This window comes from Epargyreus clarus, unplaced genomic scaffold, assembly GCF_041222505.1.
Source record: "Epargyreus clarus isolate Ecla_fem2 unplaced genomic scaffold, WU_Ecla_fem_2.2 ptg000035l, whole genome shotgun sequence".
NCBI lineage: Eukaryota > Metazoa > Arthropoda > Insecta > Lepidoptera > Hesperiidae > Epargyreus > Epargyreus clarus.
This window is the reverse complement of record NW_027332240.1, coordinates 3,124,095-3,152,043: the sequence shown is the minus strand read 5'-3', so window position 1 is coordinate 3,152,043 and position 27,949 is coordinate 3,124,095. Positions and strand designations below refer to the sequence as shown.

Genomic DNA, 27,949 nt, shown 5'->3' with positions numbered 1-27,949 from the left:
CCCTATGCCTCTTAAGTAATACACATTGTATATACGTGTGGAAGATGCCACAAGGGTATGTTGTCGTTTAAAACCGACATGTATAATCCTATTAACATTTCTTAACTTTCTTTACAATTGACTTGTTTGACTGAATGCTTAAATGATTTATTAGATAAATGTAAAGTAGTTAATATAGGGCCGGTAATCAGAAATACAAATGCAACCGGTTTGCCGCCGTAACGCAACGCGCTGCTGAGCGTTCGAGTTGTGTTGTGGGCGCGCGCTTGTACCGACATCATTTTTCAAGCGAATGCCAAAGTACGCGGCACATTACACGTGGCGATGAGTAACATCGCTTTTGAACCTCGCCTATTTTAGCAACGCAATGCTTTTAAGTATAATGATCCGCCTAATATACTAATCTATGGCGTAATATATGAATTTTGATTCCCGCTTGAAATAATAACGATGGAATATCAACATCGAGCGTAAAGGAACCTCTACACTCACGCAAAAAACTTTTGCGCACTGCGCAGGTGAAGATGTGGCATTAACATTTTTTAATAAATTGTGGTGAATTAATCTTTTTCTTGAATTAATCGTAAAATATGTGATAAAAATATTTTTTCGATTATGTGCCGTCATTTAAAGTTTTTGTAATATTTACAATAGTCGGAAGATGATCTAAGGGTGTTGACCACAGACAATTTTTTTTCATATTATGATTGATAGTATACCATAGACAAACAGTGTGGCGTCGCTCGAGCGGATGTTGTTTATGATCGACATTTTCCTTGGAAATTGTATTTGGATTTTAAATCACGTTATTTTCGGCTGTTTTTCAAAAATTATGGACTATTATTGATCATATTAAGGTAAAAAGTAATGTTGTTCTAGAATCAACTCCTAAATAGTGGCGTGTAAAAGTTGGGCGCTCATATTTGGCAAAGTTTATTCTCGGACAATATAGCGGGAAATCGTAGTCGTGACGCTCACAAACGTTGATAATATCATCGCGAGGCCCGCTGGAGTGTCGTAACAGATTGTTATGTGGTAATTTAGGCATTGACACTGGGTCCGTGTTGTATATTTAGAATTGACAATGTCGGAAGAAATGGCGGTGAATGATAACGCGACGAATGAAGAACGCAAAGTTGGTAGCGACGAGGCACTTGTGGCGGGAGTCGTGGACGCAGGCGAGGTTACCCCGGAGTCTACGACCGAAGCGCTGCCAGAAACAAGCGAGGAAACCATCAAATCTGGTATGTTTCACTTTCGCATAACCTATATGCAGTGACGTATATAATTTCTATTTTGTCTATTTTACTTTCTAACTTGGTCACGAATTACCGTTTAGAAGCACAATAGTGAGGAAAGTTTGTTTGTTTTACCTGTGCGCAGCTCTAATGCCCTCCAACCAGCAACCAATTGGTTCCACCGCTGGCAGTAGAAAAAAACTGAATAGTTATGTGAAACACAATTACATTGCTTATTCCTTTTAGTTTCCTGTAGTAGATTGTTATACATTGTTGCGAATTAATATTAATATCCATGTTTAATGTCTCATTTTAAAGTTTAAATAGACGCAGAGTCATTGACCAACTCAGCGAAGTCAATATAATATTTTTTTTGATACACATTTTGTACAACTTACATTATAACAAGTAATTTAAATATAATGAATGTTTCTTAGTATACTTATTTCCGCAAGAGAATAATTTAATATTAAACTAGAACACATTATCGGGTTATTCTCGGAAAGAAATGATGATAATACAAGCTGTCACTCGGCTTCAATTTATGGTTATGATGTGGCAAAACTTAAGTTGAATGCAGCGTTCATATTGACATTTTAAGAGAATGTTCACTAGTAAATTGTTAAAGTGATGCTTAATATGGAAGACAATCTAAGATCTAGTGTGCGTTTCCTCTTATCAATATATTGATAGAAAAAAAAACTGACAAGTATAGTTTATTCTTTTGAAGTTGAAGTAGAAAATAAGAATGTAGTCCACCTGTTGGTAAGTGGCCATTGGTGCCAATGGACATCTGTTAATAACTCTATTCAAAATGGCGGTTGCATTGCCACTTCTGAGGACTCAGGGTCATACTATTCTGTTTAGACCATATTGGTTCTAAACTAAAGGTATACCCTATTGATATGTAGCTTTTGATCTCCATGCACAGCCTATTATGGTGACTGACAAATTCCCACTACTAAGGAAGGGAGATCCCTCTAGAGGGAGATGTCTCGCAGTTGACCTCATGAGCCAATAGTGTCTATTCCTATGTATTTGTTTATTTTCTGAAGTATTTATGGCCGTTTATAAAGTTGATTATATAGAACTTAGACATATGACACATGTATCGACTGTTAATCCAAATGTATTTAAAATAAATGTTAAAAAGTATCTTTTAGACTATAATTAAATTTTTGCTTGCAATCAAGATGGTTGAATTGACGTTAATGACATGAGGGCTTAAAATGTATTTGGTGTAATACTGAATTATATTTTATGTTTGTGTTTGATTATCTTAGTTTTTTTTTTTTTCTTTAATCAGTGAATAATTATAATTTATTTGTATCGGAAAAGTGGTAGAACATGCACGGTTTGATCTGGGAGATCCTATTGCCACACCTTTTTTTATTGTGAAGCAGTTCTTACATTTAGATGTTTTATGGACCATCTCAGTCATCAATAATGCCAATACATCTGTGATTGGCTTCGGGTAAAACTTGTTCTATGTGAAGTTAGTCACAGATGTGCCAGTAATCATTTAACATCAAGTGGATTGCATGCATGTTTGCTTCTTCCATTTTATTAGAAAAACTTGACTTGAAGCGTTGACTGAATACTTTTATCATCGCTTTGTGGAATACTTTTCATTTCCATATATTCATTTATGATTTCTTTAAGCTGGCATGATCTTTATCCTATTATACTGAATGTAATATAGTTTTGGTGCTAAAATAGTACATTATTTTTAGTCTGATATTGTTACATTATAAAAAATATCTATTTCAATAATTTTATATAAATGCATTATTTATTTATCATAATATATTTGGAATAGTACATAAAAAATATACACATTTGTCATGCATTGTTATAAATTATATTACTAACATAAAGTTTTAAAAATATGAAATGTATTAGTTATTTTTGCATCTAATTACCATTTATTGCTTAGATGAAATTTTAAAATTAAACATTACATAAAGTATGTATGAACTATTTGCGAGTGCGTACCACATGTAACTTTTATTGTGCTTTGATAATTAACTTAGCAATTGAAACATGTGTGTGATAGCATCAAGGTCTATGATATTTGAATGTTTCTAACACACTAAATGTATAATAGAACTGAGCTACGTGCTTTTATGTATAGCATTGTCCTTCTTGTAGCATACAGTCCTTCTTATGGAAAGCGGTCATCACTACCCATATATATCTGTGATAAACAATAGTCTATTTAGACAGATATATTTGGTACTCTTGAGGATTAAGATGGATGTCTCATGTGTAAAGTAGTTGGTACCGAAATATAGAAATCCTTCATGCTAGAAATGGGTAAAGCAATAAACCTACCTGGTCAAGTCATGCTGGTTCCACCACTTTTCATATGTAATTGTATATTATATGTGTGAATTTTCATCTAAAATAGAAAGTATTATGAATTAAATAGTACATACTTATTTAATAAGTAGCGTTATGATTGTAGTTAGCAAGTTGGTTGATTTCTTACTCAGATCTTTAGGTCATACTTCATCTCTAGCCTAATCTTATGGGGCATTACACGTAGATCTTCGCATTAGAGATGTCAATACACCTGCCTATCTGAAGAGGCAATTACAAAATTTTCCTTCAACAATTACCTGCCTATCTGAAGAGGCAATTACCAAATTTTCCTTCAACAATTTTTTCATATATAAAAAACATATCACGTCATATTATTTTACTTTTATTTCTTTTACAGAAGAACCAGAGGCAAAACCAGACATCGACAAGTTGGTAGAAGTGAAACAGGAAATCAAAGAGGAAGTACCGGAGGAGGCTCCCATGGTGGTCATACCCGACTCCTCCTTGGTGGATGATAAGCGAGGGGTTAAGAGGAGGGCGTCCACGGCTTTGAGTGATATAGATGAGAGCGAGGAGTTTAAGGGGTTCGAAAATGCTGAGGAGAGCAGTTTGGATAGTTACAACAAAGTTGTTGGTGAGTAAAAAAATATTGTTGTTAAAATACTTAAAGGTATAGTAGTAAGCAATTACTTTATTAATTTTGTAGTAGTAATTTTTTTGATTTTGACTTTTAATATGTCATTTCTATATGTTGGGAGTTTGTAGCTAGTACGCACAAAAGGCTCTATTAAGAAACAATACTCATATATAGTTAAAGAAATCTTAAACTGGAATATTAACTAATTTAGATATTAGTTGAATGTTGCTTTAGCAAACTCTTACATACATTTCAATTTTGTTCATTTACATTAAATTTAATAAACAATTTCATTGAACATACCTTTCTCTTGTTATACTCAAAATCTAATATTCATTTTAATATGCCTAGAACTCAGGACAATATTTAAACTAAATTTTAAAAATTGATTGTAACTAGTTACAGTGATAGATAACATATAGCATTTTGATCCCATCAGAGCGCCTTGAGGCCGAGGTGGTTGAGGCCGTTAAGACCCTAACACCTATCAGGACTATCAGGGCATCGTCCACTACATCGTTGAGAGCCAGCAAGCGGGCTCGCCAGGACACTGGTAAGTTTCTACATATGCACAAAAATAGTGTAATAATTCAGCATATGCTCACATATAAGTTCTTTTAGTAGTACCATGGACTATTTTGTTTTTTTTTTCTTGAGTTGATAGTAGTTTTTTTTTTGTGGCTGTAGTTCTAAATTTAATCTGTTAGTGGGCGGTGAGAAATAGTAATTTCTATTAATGAAAAGATGTGCAGATGACACATAGATTTTTGAACTTAATTTTAACAAACAAGATGGTTGAAAATTTTTGGAAGTATTATATTTTATAGAGCTGCGCCGAATGGTTTCACCGAATAACCGAATACAGAATAATATTCGGTTTAAACTTTACCGAACCGAATATTCGGCCGAATTATTCGTTTTACCATTTCTTTATTGTCAATTTGCCAGTTATGTGTGTTCTTTAACACTTTAAAATGTTGATTTAAGTTTTAAAATAAATGTTGACTTTGAAGTAATACTGAAATGTGTTGACTTTAAGTTTCAAAATAAATTTTGATTTGAAGTTTAATTGCTTTATTTTATTAGCTATATTCAAAACATTCTTCATAGGATTTGAGTTTGACTTATAATATAACATAAATCTTACATAAGAAGTTTTGTGTTTTAGTCCTGTGTACCATGTCGGGTACACTAGAAAATAGAAATACTCAAACCGAATATATTCGGCACCAAACCCGAATAATTCGGCCGAATACAAATAGCAAAAAAGATGCCGAATACGCCGAATACCGAATACTCATCTACATCTCATCTAAAATGTTTGAACAAATTTTCATTAGTCCATGGTCCTACTATACACATCCCTTAATTGATAATCACAAAATCACTTTATGGACTAACCAAAATAAATACAATATAACAGTTTAAAAAATTAAGAACACAAGAAGCACAAACATTTGCATTGACATTCTGTTATTTTTACTTTTTGAAGGATGTTACAAAAATAATATGTTTGAAATTTAAATCTATATTTTTGATAATAGTATTTTAAAAAAAATCGATAGCCATGGGACTATTTTGTGACCTGCTGGATGTTCAATCATATTTTTTTATAACTATGATATGAAATGTAAAAGGAAGTATTTGGTTATGATATATAAAGAAAACATTCTATTTCAGTACTTTAAATTTCATGCATATTCCTACATTACACTAACCACAGTAATTTGTTTTTAATTCAAAGTCCATTACTGTTTGAGGGTGGGTTGCACAATAGGCCCGTTTAAAATTTGCCTTAAATTTACCTATAGCAGTAACTTTGACTTGCAATTTGTGTTACTGTCACCAAAATTTTTATTTGACATTGACAGATACAGAAGTTGATAAAAACAATAACTTTTACCGAACAAACTTAAACTGCTATGCTAAATGCCAGTAATTATTTATTTTAAAGTTCACCAACACAAGATACACCATCTGTCCTTAATTTCTAACATATAATTTATTGTTCTATCATGTCATTGCAATTACAGGTGAACACAGCTTACACATTTATTTTCACAAAAAATCGTTATAATCATTACATTGGTATAATAATATAATATAATAGGATTGAAATATATGAAATGCTTAACCGTAGATTTAACGGCTGGTTAAGCGTTTTTTTAATGTTCAAGTTACATGGTGCAACCCACCCTTAGTGTACATATTGACTGACACAATTAATGCTAAGCCAGAGCTAGCGAGTTGTTTTCTAGTAAATTAGTTTGTTAGTAAGTTATTAAGTGCTTTTAGTAATTAGAAAATGTATATCGTTACTAAACTATATTTTGATGATTAATATGAAGAATATCAGCAAGAAATAAAGGAAAAATTAAAGTGTAATAAATAAAAAGTAAGTTTTTAAATCGGGTCTTAGATTAACCCATACAGATTAACAATGACCAAGTAAAATGATTTTGGTCTTATAAGCAAATATATGTTATGAAAAAAGATATATTTTTTTAAATACAATAATACATACAATTATTTATATTTTTTAAATTACACAATTGCATATACTATTACTTTATTTTTTAACCCGCCTTTATTAAATTGACATGTATGTATGTATGTATGTAACGGAATCTTTGAACTCGATTTTTGCTTATTTTGAATGGTCCGATTAATTTAAAATTTTGAACACTTATCAAGAACTGATGACAATATACGATATTGATAATTTTGTCCCATTCTTGTTATCAGGATTGTCAGGATTGATGATTTTCCTTGTGCGATTTTAGCGTGGTTTTTAGTTTTTGAACTAAGTATAATTATTATACTTCTAGATTTTGTAGCGTAGAGAATACATTGTAATAGTTTGATTGTACAATAAAAGTGACAATGTCAAGAATTAATTTTCTAAGCGCTTAATTGCTGACAAACAAACTGTTTTACAACATAACATGATGCAACTGTTATTTGCCTACTATTTTTGATGCATAGCGAATAATAATAACTTTGTTAATATGATAGGATTATAGGATCTCTTCGCTTCAGCTTTGTAACATTACAATGCCGCAGGGAAGCAAGAGATGTTGATCGAGTTATGTGAAGTCAGTTGTGTTTTTTGCAGTTTCGGGTCGTGCATAAATTACCCATGTCTGTGTCACATATTGTAATATAGTTTTAGCTCATCCTATCTTGTAATCAAAGTCACGAAATAAATTAATGTAATATTTGTTTTTTTACTTTTTTGTTTGATCTCTCTTGGCCTGTAATGATGTCAGATATAATCATGAGATATATTAATGATAATAATATAATATGGTCTATAATTTATTAAATATGTATTTTAATAAGGATTAATTAGGATTTTAATTAGGTGGAACGTCACACACTTTAACCCTACATCCCTTGTTACATCATGTGTCACTTATCAACCCCCCTCCCCCCCCTCAACCCTAAAAGTGGACCGTAATTTATGGACGACCCCGTTTTTGTCAATTGCACTGGGTAAGCAGGCTATTGCAACATCTTTGCCTTGGTGGATACCGGTCGTTTAACAATTAAGGCTTCGTGCTTTTTAACAATAAAATTATGCCAAAACGTTCTTATGCTTAACGTACAGTCACAGCTCACTGCTGCCCTATAAAAGAAAGCCCTATACAAAAGTTTATAGATTTAAATCACAGATGAGATTTTAGTATAGAATTATAGATGCATCCGTGATGTAAATCTATACCTATTATTCTACTCATATTGGGTACAGACCGGCAAAGTTTGAAATGAACGTGTGTCAAAATTTTGACGTCATCGTTTGACGTGTGACATTTGTTAACAACAATGTTGCCAGTGTAGTAACTTTCCTTACTATTAGGGTAATGTATATTACATTCTTAATACCTTGACAAAAAACATTTTAAATTTTTGTAAAAAACATTTTGATAATAATATGACAATTTTCCTCTTTTTTATCTCTTTTATAATGGAATTGGTAATATTAAAATCTATCATCAAGTTAAAGAAGAAGAAACGAAATATGTATATCTGTAGACGTACATATTTTTTTGTATTCTACTAAGTAAATATTAAATTGGTTTAAGTACTTCGATTTGTTTATTTAGAAATTCAAAGTAACTTTACACGCGTTTGTTTAAAACTTTGTTGGGCTTCACCAGTCTCAAATATTTATGAATACAATTCATTTATTTTACATACTAAACGTTGTTATATGCCACTTTAAGGACCCTTGTACAAGTGGCTAATGACCAATCTAAGGGCAATCAAAACTCAAAAAGGTAAAAAAAAAAAATATTGCCTTGCAGCTTGTTGTCGCGCTGCATGATCGCTATGTATACTGGTGACCGACTGAAGTTTCGCTTCGGCCCATATAGAGGTTTCGGTCTAAAATCGACCGAAGTTAGTCGAAGCAAGAGTACATCTGATATATACGTTCGTGAACTTTCGTGGGTGGGCTCGTGGGTTGCGTTCGGCTGTATTCGGGTGTTTGACTCGCAGGCGGTCCTTGTTTTTTGTTTTTATTTTTTATGTATTATTGCATCAAAAATAATATAAATGTTTCTATGAGTGAAACAATCTTTAAATTTCAGGATTTTTTTAATTTGTTAAAATATTTTGATTTCGTCCGAAAGTAGGACGAAACCAAATGTTCGGTATCGATATCGGTAGACGAGCCAATTTCGGTCGGTCACTAGTAAACACATGTATTTATTTATATATACATAATTCATATATAAAGGTGTATATTTATTTTCTTCTTTTGCACAAGGAGGAAATGTTAAGAGTCAACAATATAAATGTTGGTGTGATCGTTAAAAAGTAAAGTAATGACTGATTCTTGTCTTCAAAATTTTTGTCTCGTCAAACTTCTGTTGTATTTATTGTAAATTATAATTATCATGTAGTATAGTGTAAAACCATAATATTTTGTGTTATACATTTTATCAGTTTTAATCCTCACTGAGGATCTATTAATTTTTATTTGCACATGACACATACAGAAATTGTTTTTTTTTTCTAATTGGCACTACAATACTAACAAGATATAACAGTCAATCTGATTGCTTCCCCTCAGTTGACACTTAACAATTACACCTTGTATATAATCCGAAAGACTTCTGTGCGTGTGGCAGGGGCGCCACTAGCCATCATATTATTGCTTTAATATATTATTACGAATCTATAATAATAATGTGAGGAGTTATTCTGTTTGTTGACAAATAATATGCGGTGTAATTTTAAGACCATAATTTACATAAAATTACAGAAAATAATAAAACCTTTTCACCTTGGGAAATAGAAAAATCACTCACGGGGATAGCAGAAAATGTTTAATTTCAAAAGCAGCCACACGCACTGAAAGTGTTGTCAGACTATGTATGGGAGGTGACGCCAAACCGCCAGTGTCGCCAACTTAGGAGTTACCCCGCGCATAAATTGACATAAAAGTATTTTAAAGAGAATATTAATCTTTGGATGTTTTTGATACCAAAAGTTGTCAGATAATTTACTAAATTTGTAAAGTAAAGAGGATGATAAATATTAAAGACGCCAGATTTAGACGAACAGTGGAAAATGTCGTCATCGTTTTGAAATAAATGTTGGGGAACCGATTCACTGAGTTGGCTGCACTGCTATCTGTATTTTCTTGTATATAATGGTTTATTTACGCCCGTTATCAATACTCAGTCCATCCAAAGTTTTGCCTACCAGTGATTAGACATTGTCAAATTTCAATCATTGGTAGGAAAACATTGGATAGATTGATTATAAATAACGGGCGTGAATTAAACCTTTCTTCTTTGTATTGTTAAATGTTTTGTATGGCACGACGCGGCTTGCGAGCAGAATTACGAACGTCGTGCAGATATTTAACATATTCAATGGAATCAAATCAATTTAAATCAAATTAACTAATATATTTAATGTATATTTTTTATATTACCTTAGAGAGAACATTTTTTTAACATATAATTTTGGGTACATTGCTTCAGTCTGGCTGTATCAGGTTGTTACATGCATATCTAAATTATAAAAAAAGTGCTGTAACATTGACCACTAACTATGGAACTCAGACCATTGATTTGAAAAAAAAAATAGATTTTTTAGGATATTGTATTACGTACTTGAAGTTTGTATAGATCAATTTGATCTTACCGGATAATGTTGACGTATGCCGGATATGTGTGTGGTATTTCTAAACAGGATGTAATTGGCCGCTTTTGGTAAATCAATAATACTAATTCTTAATATTGCCTTCACAATTTCTATATATTTTTAATTTAAAATGTTTTTAAATGAATTTTAAATTTTAGAAAAATTAAAATAAAAGAAATGTTTTCAAATTAATTTTCATGTTTTAATTTACAGTAAGACAAAACTGTATTATTATATTGATTATGTATAACATTTACATTTCAGTTATTTATATTATTGTGTTTACATCTATGTGTTCTTAGGTTTGTTCATTATGCGACGCGAGATTGCTTCAAAAGCGGTTTTTTACACACTGTACTCTGTATAATATGTATTTGGACTCTTACTACAGTAATGTGTAGGAGTTTTTCTATTTATTGTTTGTTCTTACTTGAGAATGCTATCTTGCCAAACATTTTCTACTTAATTTCTTGATGCAATGGTGCTATGGTACGGTAAAAAAAATTATTGTACAAAATCGTACTATAGTATGAATTATACGAGTAAACATAAGTCCTTAAATACTAAAAGTATGTTTTCTTAATTAAGGAACTTAATCTTTGACCCTTGTTTTTTTGTAAACAATATTTGTGTGAACCATTTTTAAGTTGAATTTAAAAATGTTTTTTGTAATATACACAACTGCTCCTTTGGTTAACTAATAAAATTATAATAATACACGTACTAATCGTTAAAACTTTTCAGAACCACGGGTCTTGACATTTTTTTATCTAGAAATATATTTGGCAATGTAGCACTTTTATGTATCTATATAAAAATGTATATGCGTCATATAATATGTATGTACGTTATGATTATCTAAGCAATACGCACCCCGCAGTATCGCTTTAATCCTCTATTGGTGTTGTGTTACCCTCTGTTCGACGGTTGGCTCCGATCTGATCAAATTGTACGTGTTTCAGACGGCTCACGACCCTCTTCTGCTTTGTCGTCCAGATCTGACGGAGACGGTGCCATATCCACGGACGTGAGTGTTCTTTTGTTTTTGTATTTTTTTTTTTAGTTAAAACAGCAGGGTCAAGCTCTGATGGGTTTTGGGTTGAAGGGAGTGTTAAAGGCGATATACTTAAAATGTTACAACCTAATTGTTAGGGGTAGCATCTTTGGCTGACTTGACGTAAGACTTTTATCCTATTTGGGGTTGGATACAGATGTCTATGGGCGGCAAAGACTATTTATGTCTTTTCTTGTGTTAAGGCAGACTGGAGGTATACTTGCTGCTTAAATTTTATTAAAAAACGAAGAACTACATATTTCATTCTCAGGGTGTAGTTGGTATAAAATAACATAAAATAAATATACGATGGACAGTGGATTATTTGGAAGCAAAAGGATTTTTATTTAAGTTCTTAATACGCTTAACTACGGATAGAGCGAGACGCCTCTTATATTTCCCTTACTTGCATATTTAGATGAGTGTTAAATGTGTCAATTTGTGGGGGTCAGTCATGACCTTTTCTCGTTGTTGATTCAACCTCATGATCTATCTGTTCTCATTGTTACTGTCTCTTCGTGTCCCAGGCGTCGATGTCGCCCCTCAGCGGCGGGGCGCGCGGCCGGCGCTCGACGACGGAGATGAGCTCGCCGGCGCTGCGCGTGCCGCTGGAGCGCGGCTGGCGGCGCGAGCTCGTGTACCGCGCGGCGCTCGACTCGCACTCGAGACGGAACGCCGACATATACTACTACACGCCCGCCGGGAAGAAGCTGCGCTCCACTAGGGAGGTTAGAATCCATTCAATTATGTATAGGCCGCGCCAAGCTTCAAGTTAATGCGCGCAGGTGTCAGTCAGAGAGCCAATGCGGTCGAACACACATATACTACTACACGCCCGCCAGGAAGAACCTGCGCTCCACTAGGGAGGTCGGTATCTTCTACATATTAATACGTGAAGCAAAAACTTTGTACCCCTTTTTAAAAAAATTACGAGGACGGACGAATATGAAGTTTGCAGTAGTTACAGCTTATATAGAGAAGAAGAGCAGAATGCTAATGTATTTTTTAAATAATGCATAAAAATACATATAATCAATTTAAAAAATACATTACACACCCTACCACGCATTTGACACAAACACATACAATTCAAACTATGTAATCAATATTTTTCCTATAAAATGACACATTGACATTATTATATTTTTTTATGAAAAAACATTAACATATGCAACCTACATGCAAATATACTCTTGTGGTTTATGCCTGTTTTGATTGTTTATTTCTGATAAAAAAATATCTTTTATTTCCCCTATTTGTTCTATGTTATAGTCACACTTCTTTCCCTCTTAAACTTCATTCACAGTTCGATATTGCTTGAGTTGAATAATTGTTTTAATAAATTGTTGCAGGTGTCAGAAAATTTATCAGGCACCGGTCTCACATTGGAAAACTTCTCGTTCTTCAAAGAGCCACTAGGAATTGATGATCCGGAAAAAGAAATTATTCGGTAAGATGTTATTATTGTACATTACGTAAATATGAGACTGTAACACCACAGGGGTTAAGAACAGTTCTTTTAGTATCTTTATTAAAGTATTGTCATGTATTTTCAACCTTATAATAATATGCTTTTCTGTTTCGCATAAATAATATTATTTGTTAAAGCAATGGTATAGTTCCATATGTAGTTTGTGACGAAGTACTTTTTTAAATATATGACGTTCTGATATTCTTTGTTACGTGTATTCAATTGTGGCAACTTCGGTAGTATAGTGGTCAGTATTCCCTCCTATCACGCGGAAGACCGTGGTTCGATTCCCCGCCGGACAGCCCGAACAGGGGGTGATGTGGCGACTTCCCGCTACTCGACAAGAGATGGCGCCACGAGTATTCTGAATCACGCTATCGAAGTTTTCTAAATATCCTGCATATGTACAAGTTCCAAACAAAGACTGTCGCAGCACGGCCGCTCCCCGGACATGACCACCTAGCCCGGCGGGAGATCTCCCTTTGCCAAACAATAACATAATGTAACATTTTGTTTGCAGCGACGCGAAAGTGATAAGACGCGTGGAGTCGCCGGTGCCGGCGCCGCCGCCCACGACGGAGGGCAAGCGCACGCCCAAGCCCAAAGCGCCCAAGGGGGCCAGCCCCGAACCGGCCACGCCCAAGTCACCGCCCGCTAAGCTTAAGGTTGGTATATAGCTATTGTAATATGAGGCTGCTAGAACCTGAGTGGCCTAACTGCATTTTAATGATTTGTATTTTCGTAATTTAAATGTTGTACAGTCCGCGTAATCTGTTCTGAATATAGAAATGAATCGTGTCGCGAGGAGGTGTAAGACTACACCTCCTCGCAACAACGTCAAAGCGGACTATACACTTTTATATTTTTTCATATTGTAAATCATGTTTTTGTAGTTAGGCTACTCTAGTTCTAACAGCCTCATATATAGGTTAAATATACACTCACAAACACACATAAAATTGAAGTGTTTGGTTTATCTGTGGTTAAGGCTTTTTTAATGTGCCTTGTTTGCTACAATTAATTAAATGTAATGTAATTAAATGTATGGTAAAATTGCCTTTACTTCGATACAACATATACAAGGTATTATTGAAAAAAAAATGTGAAAATATTTTAGATACTTTTTTCATTCATAATTTCCTTTGTCAGGTGAAGTCAGTCGGTTCCCGGCTGAGCAACAACAACACGCCGCCGACCGCGGTGACGCCCAAGCAGCTGAGGAAGCCGCAGCCGCAACCGCAGCAACCGGCGGCGACTGCAACCGCAACCGCCGCAACGGCGGCAACGACGGCAACGACTCCGGCAGCAACGCCCGCAACGCCCGCCGCCCCGCCCGCAGCCGCCGCAGACAACAACAACACCACCGCCTGGAAGAAGCCCAGGTGAGTGGGCAAAGAATGAACGGAACGGTTCACATTGAATGATTTTGTTGTTTTTATTGAATTAAGTCAACGGTGAAATTGTCACGAAGTTTAAATTGAGGGATTTTGCAGTGATTTTCGCATATTTTGAGTGAACGTTGTCGACGGTTTGACTTCGCGTGTCTCCAATATTGCAACGGAAAACTGTTCTTATTTTACAAGGTCCACGTCTTATTGTCGATGCCTTTAAGAGCGGTCGAGCAAACTCATGCTAGCTTTCGAGTTTCGCTTCATTTGTCTGACCGTGACACAGGGATTATCGCGTACCGTGGTTGATCGATTAGAGGCCAATAAAATATGTAAGGATATTTTAACTTTCTTTTGAGTTCGTCGATTTATGTTACACGAGATTAAAGTTTACGTTATCTTGATCGTTTTGAAGGGTGACTCGGTTTAATTTATAGGTTTTTATATATAAAAGAAACGTTATACGTGATTCTGTTAGGTACGAATAATGTTTCGGTCAAAAAAGAGTGGTTCATAGTTCTTATCAATTAACATTATATAACGCTTTTATAAGAATTATCCCGTGTTTAAAGAATTAATTCTTATAAAGGTGATATTTCTACAATTTGTTGTTTATTTCTGTGTACATTGAGAGTATTTTGTCTTATTTTAAATGATGAATTTTACTTGGTGGATTTTACAGTATACATTTGCAATTATGACAAAAAAAGTGTATTTATATTAAATTAAGTAAAAATAGTGTGGCTGTAAAATTCTACCAAATGTGTAATAAATTGACCTATTTTCTTTTTGTATACTGAATTTGTAAAAGATATTTGTTGTCTATCAAAAAATATTTTCGTATCGAATTCAGTATACAAAATACCCAAAGCTTGCCTTTCTTTCAAAACATAAAAATGTATGTCGTTTTTTTAAATTTTCAAAAATGTATTTCTTAAAAAATCTTCCATGCTAAAAAATACTTATGAACTTAAGTCTGTAATTTCATAATCTTTTAATTTATTATTTCAACAAAGTATGTTTTACTGGTTCTATACTCAACATACAAGTCATACATTAAAGAAAAAAATAAAAATAAAGTGTACTATATATATATAATAAATGTGCAATGAATAGATAATTTCTTTAATTCGGGAAATCTGTAAAAGTAAAATAAAAGAGAAGCATAAACATACAACGAATAGGTTTCTTTCATTTGGGAAGTTCGTATAAAAATAAAAATAAAAGAGAAGCATAGTACACAAGTAAGATACATAAGTGAGGAAAGGCAAGCTCCCCCCTGTGGACGGCCGGCGGGCCGCAGCGGTGTATGTGTGTGCCGGCAGGCCGGCGCCGCCCGCGCTGACGTCGCGCCCGCCGCCCGCGCCCGCTGCCGCTACTGCCACTGTAAGTCACTTCATTTATTATTGTTGTTTTATTACTACGATCTTTATGATTAATTTTGTGAGCGCTCCGCCGCGTTGTCAATGTCATTCTGGACGTTTTTGGAGTGCCTAGGCTTACGACAATTCTTATCTTGTGCATAATACGTACACGTGCAAAGTCACGAAATGCAAGTGAACTTCACAACTTACATGCGTTTGTAATACTATTATTGTCCATGGTATCTACAATTATAAAATAAAGTAATGCTGGCTAATTTTAGAAGGTATACTTTGCACACATAAAAAAATCAAAGATGCGTGCCTGTATTTTAAGCAAAGGGATCTTTATGCGAGAATTTGATTTTCATACCGCTAGGCTGATTGCTCTTTATTACTCTGTATTATGACGGTCCAGGAGCCGCCCCGTCAGCTGGTGCAGCCGTGCTCGATGACCTGCCGTCGCGGCGTACCCTCGCTGGCGTGCGCGGCGTGCCTGTGCCTGTACCACCCGGCGTGCGTCGGCCTCGCGCACGTCACGCGCGACACGTTCTACTGCAAGGTGAGCGCGGCGACACGGGGGCCCCGCGCGATGACGTGCGGCGCGGCGTGCCTGTGCCTGTACCACCCGGCGTGCGTCGGCCTCGCGCACGTCACGCGCGACACGTTCTACTGCAAGGTGAGCGCGGCGACACGGGTGCCTGTACCACTACAGCCCCCTGGTGTCTGGTGCAGACCTCCCTGTATATGGAAGAGTGTGACATGTACGTGTACTGTACTATCCGATTGATGTCCGGATATCTAGAAGTACGGAACAAGGAATCACGTGTTAAATGTAACAATCATTCGTTACAACTTTATAGTCCGCGTAAAACTGTTAGTCCGCTCTGAGTATGGAAATGAATTACTATGACGTAATTTGTATGGCTACCCCTGATCGCAACAACTTCAGAGCGGACTAGCAGTTTGACGATGACTATACTTAAGTTAATAGAATAATGAGAAAAGCCATGAATTGCAAATTAATAACATCGAAACCGTTGGCAGAACTGTCGCAAGTCGTCGTCGCCGCCGCTGGAGCCGCCGCCGCTGACGCACAAGTCGCTGCCGACGGCGCCGCCCGCCCCCTCCCCGCCCGCCGCGCCGCCCGCCCCCGCCGCCGCCGCGCCGCGCCGCCCGCCCGCACCGGTACCGGTACCAGTGCCAGTGCCCGCTAAGGTCGCCAGGGGGCAGAAGAGGGTGTTGCTCCGGATGAAGGTAGGCTACGCACCACTAATATACATATAATCATAAAAGCATAAATTCTGTACTCACAGTTCTCATACTAGATTATCATGTGAAGTATGCCATTAAATATAAAGTTTTAATTACCTGTCAAGCGAAATTTTTATTTACTAACCAGTTAATTAATTAAGCCATTTCGTATAACTGTTCTGGGTACGAACATTAGGGTTACTTGTTTTGCAATTACATGAAATTTGTATATTCAGTTTGTATGTTTCACCTTATTTGTGCAGTGATTTTTTCTTGTTTTATTATTTCTTTCGTAATTTTGTTCATCTGTATTCAGAAATCTAAATCCAAATATATTTTTCGCTCGCGAATCCTTATTTTTCCACAACAATCACTCCGAACCTTTACTTCTTGTCATTTAGGTGGCGGGCGGCGGTCCGGATGGCTCGCGCTTGTGGGCTGTGACCAAGGGCCCGAACTCGACCGCGTCTACCTCTACTTCCGCACCACCAACGCCAGCGGCTAGAAGCTCGACGCCACCCTCCACGGCCAAACCGCAACCTCCCGTACCTGTGACCGCACCTACACCTGTGCCCACGCCCACGCCCGTGCCCGTGCCAGTGCGTGCCCCGGGCGTGCCCGTGCCCGTGCCGGTGCCGGCGCGTGCCCCGGCCGTGCCCGTGCCGGTGCCGGTGCGTGCCCCCGCCGTGCCCGCGCCGGTGCGCACTCCGCCCGTGCCGGTGCCGGTGCCCACGCCCCCAGCGCTGGGCGGCGCGAGGCCCAGCTTGCCGCAGTCGCTGGCCGTGCTCAACGGCAGGCGGTTCATCGTGGTGCCCAGGGCGCTCGTGCAACCGGCACACATTTGATATAGGTAACATACTCGAATCAATGTTAGGGTGCTTTTCTACTATAGATCTGCGATGTATCTAAGCTATAGATGTTTGTCAATAAGATTGTTTGATTTTAAGTCAGTGAATTTGTAATTGTGTAAGCAATTCTATCGGTGGATTTGACACAGATTTATAACTTAGCTATCTTACACATTTTTGGTGGAAAAGCATCCTTATATTTAGTGAATTTCTGTTCCTCTACATAATTTGTATATTCCACACACTTTATAATGTTAATGTTTTGAACATTTTATAATTATTATTAAATTGAATTAGTGAACAAAAATGTAGAACACCTGATGGTAAGTGGTCACCGCCGCCTATAACGAACTGCAATCTATTATAACTGGGATTGAAGTCCTATCTCAGGTTGGTGACAGACGTCTTGCTATCTCTAAAGATGTATGTCGAAATATTTTTTGTCCTTCAAAAACAGCGGCACTTCACCCTATGGAAACGAAATAGGTGTGGCGGTGTAGCCATTTTTATATAAATGTTATGGTTTGAGAAAGTTAAAATAATTATCAAAATTTAGAGTATGTTTGACGGTATATGAAAAAGATAAGTATTTGGTAAGATAAATGTTATTAAAAATTTAATTATTGATTAAATTGGTGAGATTTTTGTTTTGTTTTTTCTCAGGGAACCCCAGCTGCCGATTGAAGCAGCGTCCCAGTTCAATATTAGAATTAGAGATCCAAAAAGCTTATAACATTGCCACTACAAGGAAATATAGTATACATTAATCAATACTGTAAATGTGTGCTTAGTGGCAATAAGCAGCTTATTGAGTATTACCCGGTTGATTTAAATAGCATACTTAATGTGACTCTTTCTGAAATTTTGAAACCTTCATGTTGGTTCACCTTGATTGTTTAGTATTGCATGTTACTTGCGTTTTCTATTAAGTTATTTGTTATTTTCATTTTTATTACACAACATATATTTTATCTTTGCTCATTATCGTTATTAATTAATGGTTGAAATTCGGCCTCTCATTCGAGTGGTCCGAGGTTAAAATCCGATGTCCGCATATCCGATTTTTCAATTATGTGCGTTTTAGAAATTAGAAATTAATTTCACTTACTTTAACAGCAAAGGAAAACATCGTGAGGAAACCTGCATATTTGAGAAAACTTAAACAGAAAAGTTCTCAGTGATATGAGTGTCTATTTAAATTGACCGGATAATAACGAAAGGTCCTAAAACATAGGGTTGGTAAACACCAGTCCGTTTTGCCTTGTAGCAGCACTGCTTATAACTTCTAAATTTAATATTAGCTATAACACGTCTGTGATTAGTCAGGGAGGACTTCAATCCTAGTTGATACACGCCCGTTGTTAATATTTAATCTATCCAATGTTTATTCTACCAAACATCGGATTTTAAGTTCCCAGTATGAAAAAAATTACAAATGTTGATCTTTGGTACGCATAATAATGGATGGATTAAATATATATAACGGATTTTAACAGGTGCGCTTGCGTATGTGATCTATGACAGTTAGCCATTTCAGGGTCTCAGAATTAAAGAATGAGGTGGATATGTTTATTCTTAGTAAGAAAAATAATATTAAACCTTATTTTTATATTTATAAGTGTCATGTACTGAATTAGAGTATGGAAATGTATTTTTGCAGTGAAACATTGATGGTTAAAATATGTGCTATGATTTAATAATAACGATAATAATATAATTTTCTTGCCAAATCAGCAAATTTCCAATGTCAATATGAGGACAAATTCTTTGAGAAATTTTATGCATTTATTATATAATTAGTATAGTATGCACGTGCCTTTGTAATTAAAGTCCTTTGTGCTTTGAGGCGCCCGAATATTAAGTATGGCGAATGAATTTATATATAACGTTTTGATAAGGGAGACATACTTTTCCGAGGCGTTCCAGCTTAATCTTCAGGGTTAGCGGCGCATCTGTGACTGACTTCAGATAGGAATATCTAATCCTATCTGGGGTTGATTACATATGTCCATGGACGGCAGTAGCCACTTACCATCACGTGGACTGCATACTCGTCTGTTACTCCATTATTATAACAAAAACATATGTTTAAGATTGACAGATAAACAATGCACATCTTAAATTGGTGGGCCAGAAAGCGTGGAAGGGTGGGAGTCTCTCATATACAAAAGGGACATAAATCGGAAACAAAAGCATGCAAGAAATAATATTATAATAAGTCAAATTTTGTATCATCAGAAATCTTGTTTAATAAAGTACGAACAATAGATATGCTTAGGCGGTACTATAAATATCGGCAAGTTCTCAACAAGTAAAAAAGTATTTTGTCAGATTTTAATTAAAAAAATCTTAAAGCGCTTAACAGATAATTGTAAATTATTAAGTTTTAATTTCTTAAAGTATAAACACATTAATGTTTTTAAAATAAATTATATCATCATGTGCTAATTATTTTAGTTGGCATATAGCTTCTGAAGAAATTATCTGGAAAATTCATGAAATTATTCTCAATAATTTGTGTAATTATATATATTTACTTAAGGCTTATAATTGTATTGTTATCTCATGAATTTACTACATGATTGGCTTAAACTTTATGACGTGTCGTTTAAAGTTATGAATGAGTGTAGTACTTAGTACCAAATCATGGTTAGTATCTACCACACGAATGTACTATAGTAGGGGACACCTAGTGATTAAATGCAGTTTTTTTGTAAACAAAGTAATGTATTTTAACCAAATTCATGTGGCGTAACAACTGTTCCATAGGTCAGAATCAATAAATACGCATTTGAACCGTAAATGCGTTAAATGGCTAGGTATAAATGATTTGTTTTAATTTCTAGCCTGGTAACTGCCGTAGTTTCAAAAGACTGAATGTTTCCTTTTAGTTCTTTACTTTTTAGTTTCTACTTCAGTCTAAATGAGCTGGCTCATCTCTTTGTTAATTTGCGATGCCGATGTTATATATTTATTGATTTTAATCTATGGTTCGAACACTTATGCCAGATTTATATACTCGCGAGCAATCGGACGAGTAACTCGCAGAACAATAAAGATGTAAACACTGTGCACGACTACACGTACATAATTGTTTGATGCGCGCTAAAAACCGACACTGACCCGATCACGGACGCGCCCACACGTCGGTTCTCGACGAGTATGTAAACCTGGTATTAGTTTAAATAGTTATAAATATTTTTGTTGTAATTTCCTTTATGTTACTAAAATGTATTTGAAGTGAAATAAATTATGAATATTTGGTTGAGTATTTTCCATTTGTGTGTGATCTTATTGCAGGAGACGCAGGTAAGCCAATTTGTATATTATTTCTCATATTGTATTGACTATACGGTAAGTTACATGTGTTTATTGAAATAGGTATTTATTTCATGCGTTTTTCTATGATTTGAACTATGAACCACTGATATTGGCCGTCGAATATGTTATAAAATATTTGTGTATCTATGTAATATGTACGAATTTGGTATATGTAGGGGACAGTAAGTCTTTTCTATACGTGATAATAATAAATTAGAAATTATGTTAATGACAAGCTATACTACTTTATTGGGTCAGGGATTTTTGGTGTCTCTCGTGCGTTTCGTTCTTTTGTAAATGAAATATTTATGTCGAATTTTTGATCTGATATTGTTGAATATTAGCTTACTAGTAAACGCTGGGAATTCGGGATTCGCAGACCAAATATAGGATAGTAGTAATTCGGTATTGAAACATCGATGATTTGTTTGTTCGAAGGTAATTTGCTATTTTAAATTCATATAACAATATTACATACTAATATGAAGGAGGGTCGGGAGTAACGTTAACTTTACTTCGGGTAAAATTCTTCTAACGTTTGTAAAGTATTAAAACGATCTATTGAGCGCTATGGTGCTCAATGGTTCGTTTAATGGAGTCTCTAGCTAGCAATACTGGTACGTATACGCTACGTACAGTAGCTTCCCCAGCGAGATGCTCCTAGCTGCTGGTCTTAGTGGACTACGTAAGCAGCTGTAACGTGCTCGTACAGCTGCTTACTTAGTTCACTGGATCATGCCGTCCCTGAGCAACATTGCACGTACAGCACTGCCTCTAGTGTGCTACGCAAGGATGTACATTACGCTCGTAGCGGGTTACATTATCTCATGGCGTCCCTGAGCGATGTACTATTGAGCAATTCTATTGACCGACTATCGTGCAGCTCGTTCTTAGCGGGTCGCACTGGCTGGTACAGTATCGTGGAGTGTTAACGCATGTTGGTGTCGCAGCGTTCAGCCGCGCGTGTCCCGGCTGGCGAACGGCGCGGCGTCCCCGCCGGGCGGCTCGCCGGCGTCGCCGCGCCGCCGCGGCCGCCCGCGCCTCGACGCGGACCACTTCGCCGCGTTCTACAAGCGCGCCGCCGCCGACAAGTACAACGTCGCTGTACAGGTATGTCATCTTACTTGAACAGTTTTATTGACACTTTTTTTAGACAAAAAATATACATTTTAGATTTATCCGCGTGGCGGAGGGGTCACCATACCGGTCTGACGTGTAAAGGCTCTCGGGTTCGATCCCCGGCCAGACAAATATATAAAATGATGAATTTAGATTTCTATTTCTGGGTCTAGGTGTTTGTGTATTTGTCCATGTGTGTATCCACGGCATCTACAACACGGGGAATCCTAGTGTGGGGCTGTGAGTGTACAAAACGTTTTTTTTATCTTAACGATACGATTCACTTTGTCTTAGCTGCCTTAAATAAAGATGTTTGTCTTTATTTAAGGTAAACCTCTTCAAAATCTTTATTCAGACGTCCTGCCTATTTACAAAGTCGAGGATGGATTGGTGATAGCATCGGTATCACAAAGGCCAATGCGACATTGTGTACATTCCATTAGATAGACAAGTTACTTGTCGCTAAATTTGAAACATATCGTAATTCATAACATAATTTTTGATGAAATATTTGATCCGGTGTTGGCAAAAAAAAGTTTTTCACTATTTTTAGTTTACAATTTTAGATTGGTCAGTTTCTACAGAATAGGTCCAAAACATTTAGAAAGATCAGTGATAAGTCAGTTTTTACAGAGTAGGTCCAAAACATTTAAAAAGTGACATAAATACAATGTATTCGCATGTTTCCTTCGCAGATATTCCAGTACCTGGGCATGCGCGACCTGGCGCGCGGCGCGCGCGTGTGCAAGCTGTGGCGCGAGCTGGCCGCCACGCCCGCGCTCTGGCGGCACGTGCGGATGAAAAATTCACACGTTCGTATATGTTCTCTTATGTTTACACCTCTTGTGATAATCCGCGAATATTAGAACGATGAGTAAATTATACAATTACTTATATTCACATGGCTCTTGTGTTATAGTTCGCGCCAAACTAGCTAGTCCCATCTGAAGTTGTTGCGAACAGGTTTAGTCATACAATTTGCTATGACGACGCGATTCATTTCTGTATTCAGAGCGGACTAGCAGTTTTTAACCGACTTCATACGTTGACTATACTCCCCTAATATTAGTACAAAAAGTCAGTGATAAAACGTGGCTCTGTTTAATTAATTTTATTGACAGGTTATTCTTATCGAACCCAAATATTTCTTTAGTCTATTTGATATTAATTAATGATTTAAAATCTTCACGGGTCTGCCATACACTTTATCTCGATCTATGTCATAAGACGTCTTCATATTTCACACGTCTACACTTTAAATCAATGTATCTGTTTTACCTCCCAAAGATTTGACAATTTCTTCATACTAAATGTTGAATTTTTATCATGATTTGTTTGACTAGGTTTGATTTGGTAGGTAAAAAATGGATAAATAACGGGCGTAAGTCAAGTAGAATGTGTAACAATTTGTAATACCTCAGTGTAAAGCATTTCGACATGTACTGAATTATTATTTAATTTATGTTTTAACTTTTTCTGTCTTTTGCTCACGTGTAGGTCAGTGATTGGGGAGGGTTGTGTTCGGCGCTGAAGCGGCACGGCACCAAGTGGCTGGACCTGCGCAAGATGCTGCTGCCGCAGAACGACGCGCTCTTCTGGGACCAGTTCGCGGAGCACATCGGTGCCGTCGACACCTTGGAGAGGTATGGGGAACTTGGAGAATATATATAGTCGTCACAATTTAATAGGCCCATTTTGACACATGCCATCGCTAGGCTCTAAGCATGTGATATAGAAATCGATAACCAAAGAAACCGATTTCTACAACAAATCGATTACAACCACACATCGTATTGTATAAATTACTTAATATTTTGTAAACAGAATATTTATTCTATATTTTTCTAAATCATCTAAATATTCAACAAAAAGAAGAAAATAAAATAAATTCTAGTGTAATTTTAAAATTTAATCATTTTTAGAAGATGAAATCGTCATTGCTCGTAAAGTGTATTTTTTTTCGTTTTATCATTCACTAAGAAACAAAGTCTTGATTAGTTTATTGTTGTTATGATGAAAAAGGGATAAATAATTAGTTATTGGTAGTTCTAAGTTTCGATTATTTGAAAGTTAATCGATTATGTTTTCTTCCGAATGCTTTGAAGCCGCAAGCGCTTGCCTTCACGTGATCGGAATCTGCCTACTAAAAAGTTAGTTTAAGACATGAATGACATTGGGATGGCATGTGTCAAAATGGGCCTATTAAATTGTGACGACTATAATATATATGATTTCCTCAGTAGGGGAAGGTATCTAATATAGAAATAGCAAACTGGCATGCAGTCGAATAGCTAATAAGATTTATTGCTGTCGTTCATCGACATCTAATCAACTAAAGGTAGAATTTGACTCCTATCTAAAGGTTGGTAGAGATTCCTGAGATAGAGCATTCCTAAAGATTTGTAGAAAAGACTTTTACGAGTGCCGTTATATGATAAATAATTAGTGTGGCAGTGGTTCCTCCAGAATCGAACCATGAAGAGTTCTATCAATTTCTTATATAACAGAACTCACATTATTGTGTACACGCGCTAGAATCGAATTACCAAAACAAAATAATATTATAAAATCATTGGTACATCGATATATGTACCGTGTACTGGATCTATAAACCGATAACAATTAGATATGATTATTGTAACGTAACGCCCTAGGGTAACAGTTTTCTTAATCCCAACACTTTTACCCTTTCACGGCGCCCCAATATCAGCTTCATTTGAAGAAGTGTAACATGCTAGTGTCGTGCCCGCAGGCTAGAGTTGTGCCGCTGCCCGGCGCGCGCGGTGGAGGCGGCTTGCCGGCGGATCCCATCCCTAAGGGCCCTGGCCGCGCCCGCCATCCGCGACGCCAAGTTCGACCCCGCGCCGCTCGCTGACCTGCCGCGGCTCGAGCTGCTGCGGCTCAAGGTACAGTACTACGTATAGGTCACGAAACAAGTTCCGATAGAGAATTAAGGAGTTCTGCTGACCACGAGCCGGAAAAAAATACACTTCGATGAGCGAGAGTCGGTGTTCGATGTTAAAAAGACATGTACCGTGCCGAGTAGTATAACACTACGAAATAAAATTTGTAAAAACGAATTTATAAATTTAATAAGCGTAATCTAAAAAAAGAGACATGTCATGCATATTAGTCAAATATATTTAATTATTTAAACACAATTTCTTCCAATTACATACCTCCAATTCTGAAGGTGGTTGAACCCTTTGTGGTTCGACTTCGGCGGCACCACCTATTTTTGCCTAATAACAGCAGTGTTAAGCGCTGCTGTGTTCCAATTTGAAGGGTGTGGTAAGGGAAATATATTTTTCCGAGAGGTTCCAGCTTAGGGTAGCGGCGCGTCTGTGGCCGACCTCAGGTAGGAGTATCTAATCCTCTCTGGGGTTGATTACAAATGTCCATGGGCGGCAGTAGGCACTTACCATCAGGTGGACTGCATGCTCGTCTGCTACTCTTATATTATAAAAAAAAAGGTGGACTGCATGCTTGTGTGCTACTCCTATATTATAAAAAAAAACCCTATATATTGTTTTACTTCATGAGATTTTCACTGCTCCATTTCGAAACAGAACTCTTCGTTAATAGTGTTTTAAGACATTCGCAAAATATATTATATTTATTTATTTACCCGTTATACAGAGTCTAACCGGTCTCTCGCTGACGCGCGACCTGCGCCCCCTGGCGGCGCTAACCCGACTACAGCACCTATCGCTCACGTCGATCAAGGAGCTCGGCTGGTGCGCGTGCGAGGTGGTCGGTCAGCTCGAGCAACTAGAGTCCTTGGAGCTCGGCGAGTGTTCGTTCCCGGGGTCGTTCGCGGCGGCGCTAGCGAAGTTGTCCCGCTTGAGGCGGTTGAGGCTCGAGCGCGGTGTCGCTCACTGTGCGGCGCCGGCGTTGCTCCGTGCACTGGCGACGTTGCCGAGGTTGACCCGGCTCGAGCTAGTCAACTTTGATGTTACGGTTGGTTGTGTTTGTTTATGCTTGTGAGTATGTGTACTAGATTCAGATACATAGGTGTACTAGATACAGATACATAAAAAAAAAAAAATCTCTTATGATACTAATAGATATAGTGATTGAGTTCTCGCGTTCACAGAATTGAAAATGAGTTTAAAATAAAATGTGTAGTAGTTACTAAAAAATTTAAATGCATTTTTGCTTATTGTACATTTATTTATTATTTTTCCATTGACTAAGAAGTAGTGCAAAAGATGGAAAAAATATATTTCCTTTTACAGGTTGGATTCGATGACGCGTTGGCGGAATGTAAAAATATTCAAAGATTGCTTATCATACCCACATATGTGTCACAGTCTGCAACGACAAATAAACAGGTAAGAATTTCAGCAATAATTAATCTGAGTTTGTTATCCATTCTTGCTAGAGATGAGTGTTTTGGGTCTGTTATTCGTTTGGCGATCTGTTTAAAATTTTATCAAACGAGCCCCTAATGAGTATAGCATAATAAATAATTTAACTAACGTCGTAAACCGGTGTAAAACGGTTGCATGTCACCTCAGTTAAATCACCTCTGAACGATTTATATCTGGACTTATCACACTGAACGGATTGTGTATGACACGGTGTGTGTATAGGTGCTTAGCGGCGTACTCCGGCTCCGCGGCTCCCTCACCCACCTGATGTGGGGCGTGACCATCGAGCTGCTGCGCGTGACGGAGCTGTTCATCGACCAGTGCGAGGCGGGCGGCGACGGCAAGCGGCGCGACGTCGGCGAGTGCATCCCCGTGCTCAAGCCCGTGCCCGGCTGCCGGCTGCCCGACGACCATCGCACCGTCGCCGGACCGCCGCAGGTACGCACACATACACATAGACGCACATACACGCGCAGTCATAAACACACACTCACATACGTACAAAATGTACGCGCTTGGTGCTCGGCTGCCAACTGCCAGACGACCATCGCACCGTACATATACATATATACACAATAGATAAGCAGGTGCCCAGTTGCTGCTTGCTCGGGCATCATCGTATTGTTCCTGGACCATCGCAACTATGCAAACACATACACGCGCACTCATAAACACACATGTACACATATACGTACACAATGCACGGGCTTGGTGCCCGGATGTCGGCTGCCAGAAGTCGCAGGTCGCACACATACATACATGCACATTAATACATACGCAGGTATTCGATTGCTGCCTGTCCGACGACCTTCGCACCATCGCTGGATCGCCGCAGGTACGCACACACGCAGACATAAGACGCATATACGTACAAAATATATAAGCCACCTATCGCACATGAAATAAATAATAAATACACGCATGACATGTGTGGCAAACACGCTACGTATATATACGCAAGTATGTGCAAACAGATAAACACAAACAACTTTTAACTATCCTGTTCTATAGGTGGAAATCCTCCCCATCCCGACGCTCCAGCGGCTGCTGTCCGCGCAGCTGCCGAACACGAAGCTGAAGCTGTTGCGCATCCCCTTCCACGCCACCTGGCGGCAGTCGCTGGCCGACTTCCAGTAGCGGCCCGCCCCGCCCCGCGCGCCCGGCGCCGCCCCGCCCCGCGCGGCTAGCCCCGCCCAGCGCCGCGCCGGCCCCGCCCCGCGCCGCGCCGGCCCCGCCCCGCGCCGCGCCGGCCCCGCCCCGCGCCGCGCTGGCCCCGCCCCGCGCCGCGCCTGGTTGCACGCCATGTACGACAAGTGGGTGCTCAGCTAGTGACGGCCTCGCTCCGACGCGCCCCGGTAACAACTAGCTGTAACTTATAGTCGATTGATTGCGTATTTAACA

The 27,949-nt window shown here is 37.6% G+C and overlaps 1 protein-coding gene across 2 annotated transcripts; it reads left to right on the top strand.

The window, feature by feature from the left end:
* Positions 1–707: 707 nt before the first annotated feature.
* Positions 708–27,752, top strand: LOC140756349 (uncharacterized). Of its 2 annotated transcripts, XM_073091819.1 has the most exons (21): positions 710–1,244; positions 3,961–4,197; positions 4,640–4,753; positions 11,322–11,386; positions 11,941–12,141; positions 12,766–12,863; positions 13,405–13,549; positions 14,034–14,266; positions 15,598–15,658; positions 16,052–16,195; positions 16,681–16,890; positions 17,289–17,344; positions 17,618–17,686; positions 22,007–22,166; positions 22,871–22,987; positions 23,673–23,818; positions 24,928–25,081; positions 25,815–26,135; positions 26,414–26,509; positions 26,771–26,986; positions 27,560–27,752. In XM_073091819.1, the coding sequence occupies exons 1-21, from the start codon at positions 1,085–1,087 to the stop codon at positions 27,683–27,685; spliced, it is 3,129 nt and encodes a 1,042-aa protein (XP_072947920.1). In that variant the 5' UTR covers positions 710–1,084; the 3' UTR covers positions 27,686–27,752. The 2 variants fall into 2 exon arrangements, with proteins under 2 accessions (XP_072947919.1, XP_072947920.1); XM_073091818.1 differs by lacking the exons at positions 15,598–15,658; positions 16,052–16,195; positions 16,681–16,890; positions 17,289–17,344; positions 17,618–17,686 and having other exon boundaries at positions 708–857; positions 1,077–1,244; positions 27,560–27,749.
* Positions 27,753–27,949: the final 197 nt, after the last annotated feature.

Excerpts from the sequence above, each read along its gene's own strand:
- LOC140756349 (XM_073091819.1), top strand. The coding sequence starts at position 1,085 with ATGTCGGAAGAAATGGCGGTGAATGATAACGCGACGAATGAAGAACGC. Across the intron at positions 16,196-16,680 it reads GCGACACGTTCTACTGCAAG|AACTGTCGCAAGTCGTCGTC; the intron begins GTGAGCGCGGCG and ends AACCGTTGGCAG. Across the intron at positions 25,082-25,814 it reads TCGAGCTGCTGCGGCTCAAG|AGTCTAACCGGTCTCTCGCT; the intron begins GTACAGTACTAC and ends CCCGTTATACAG.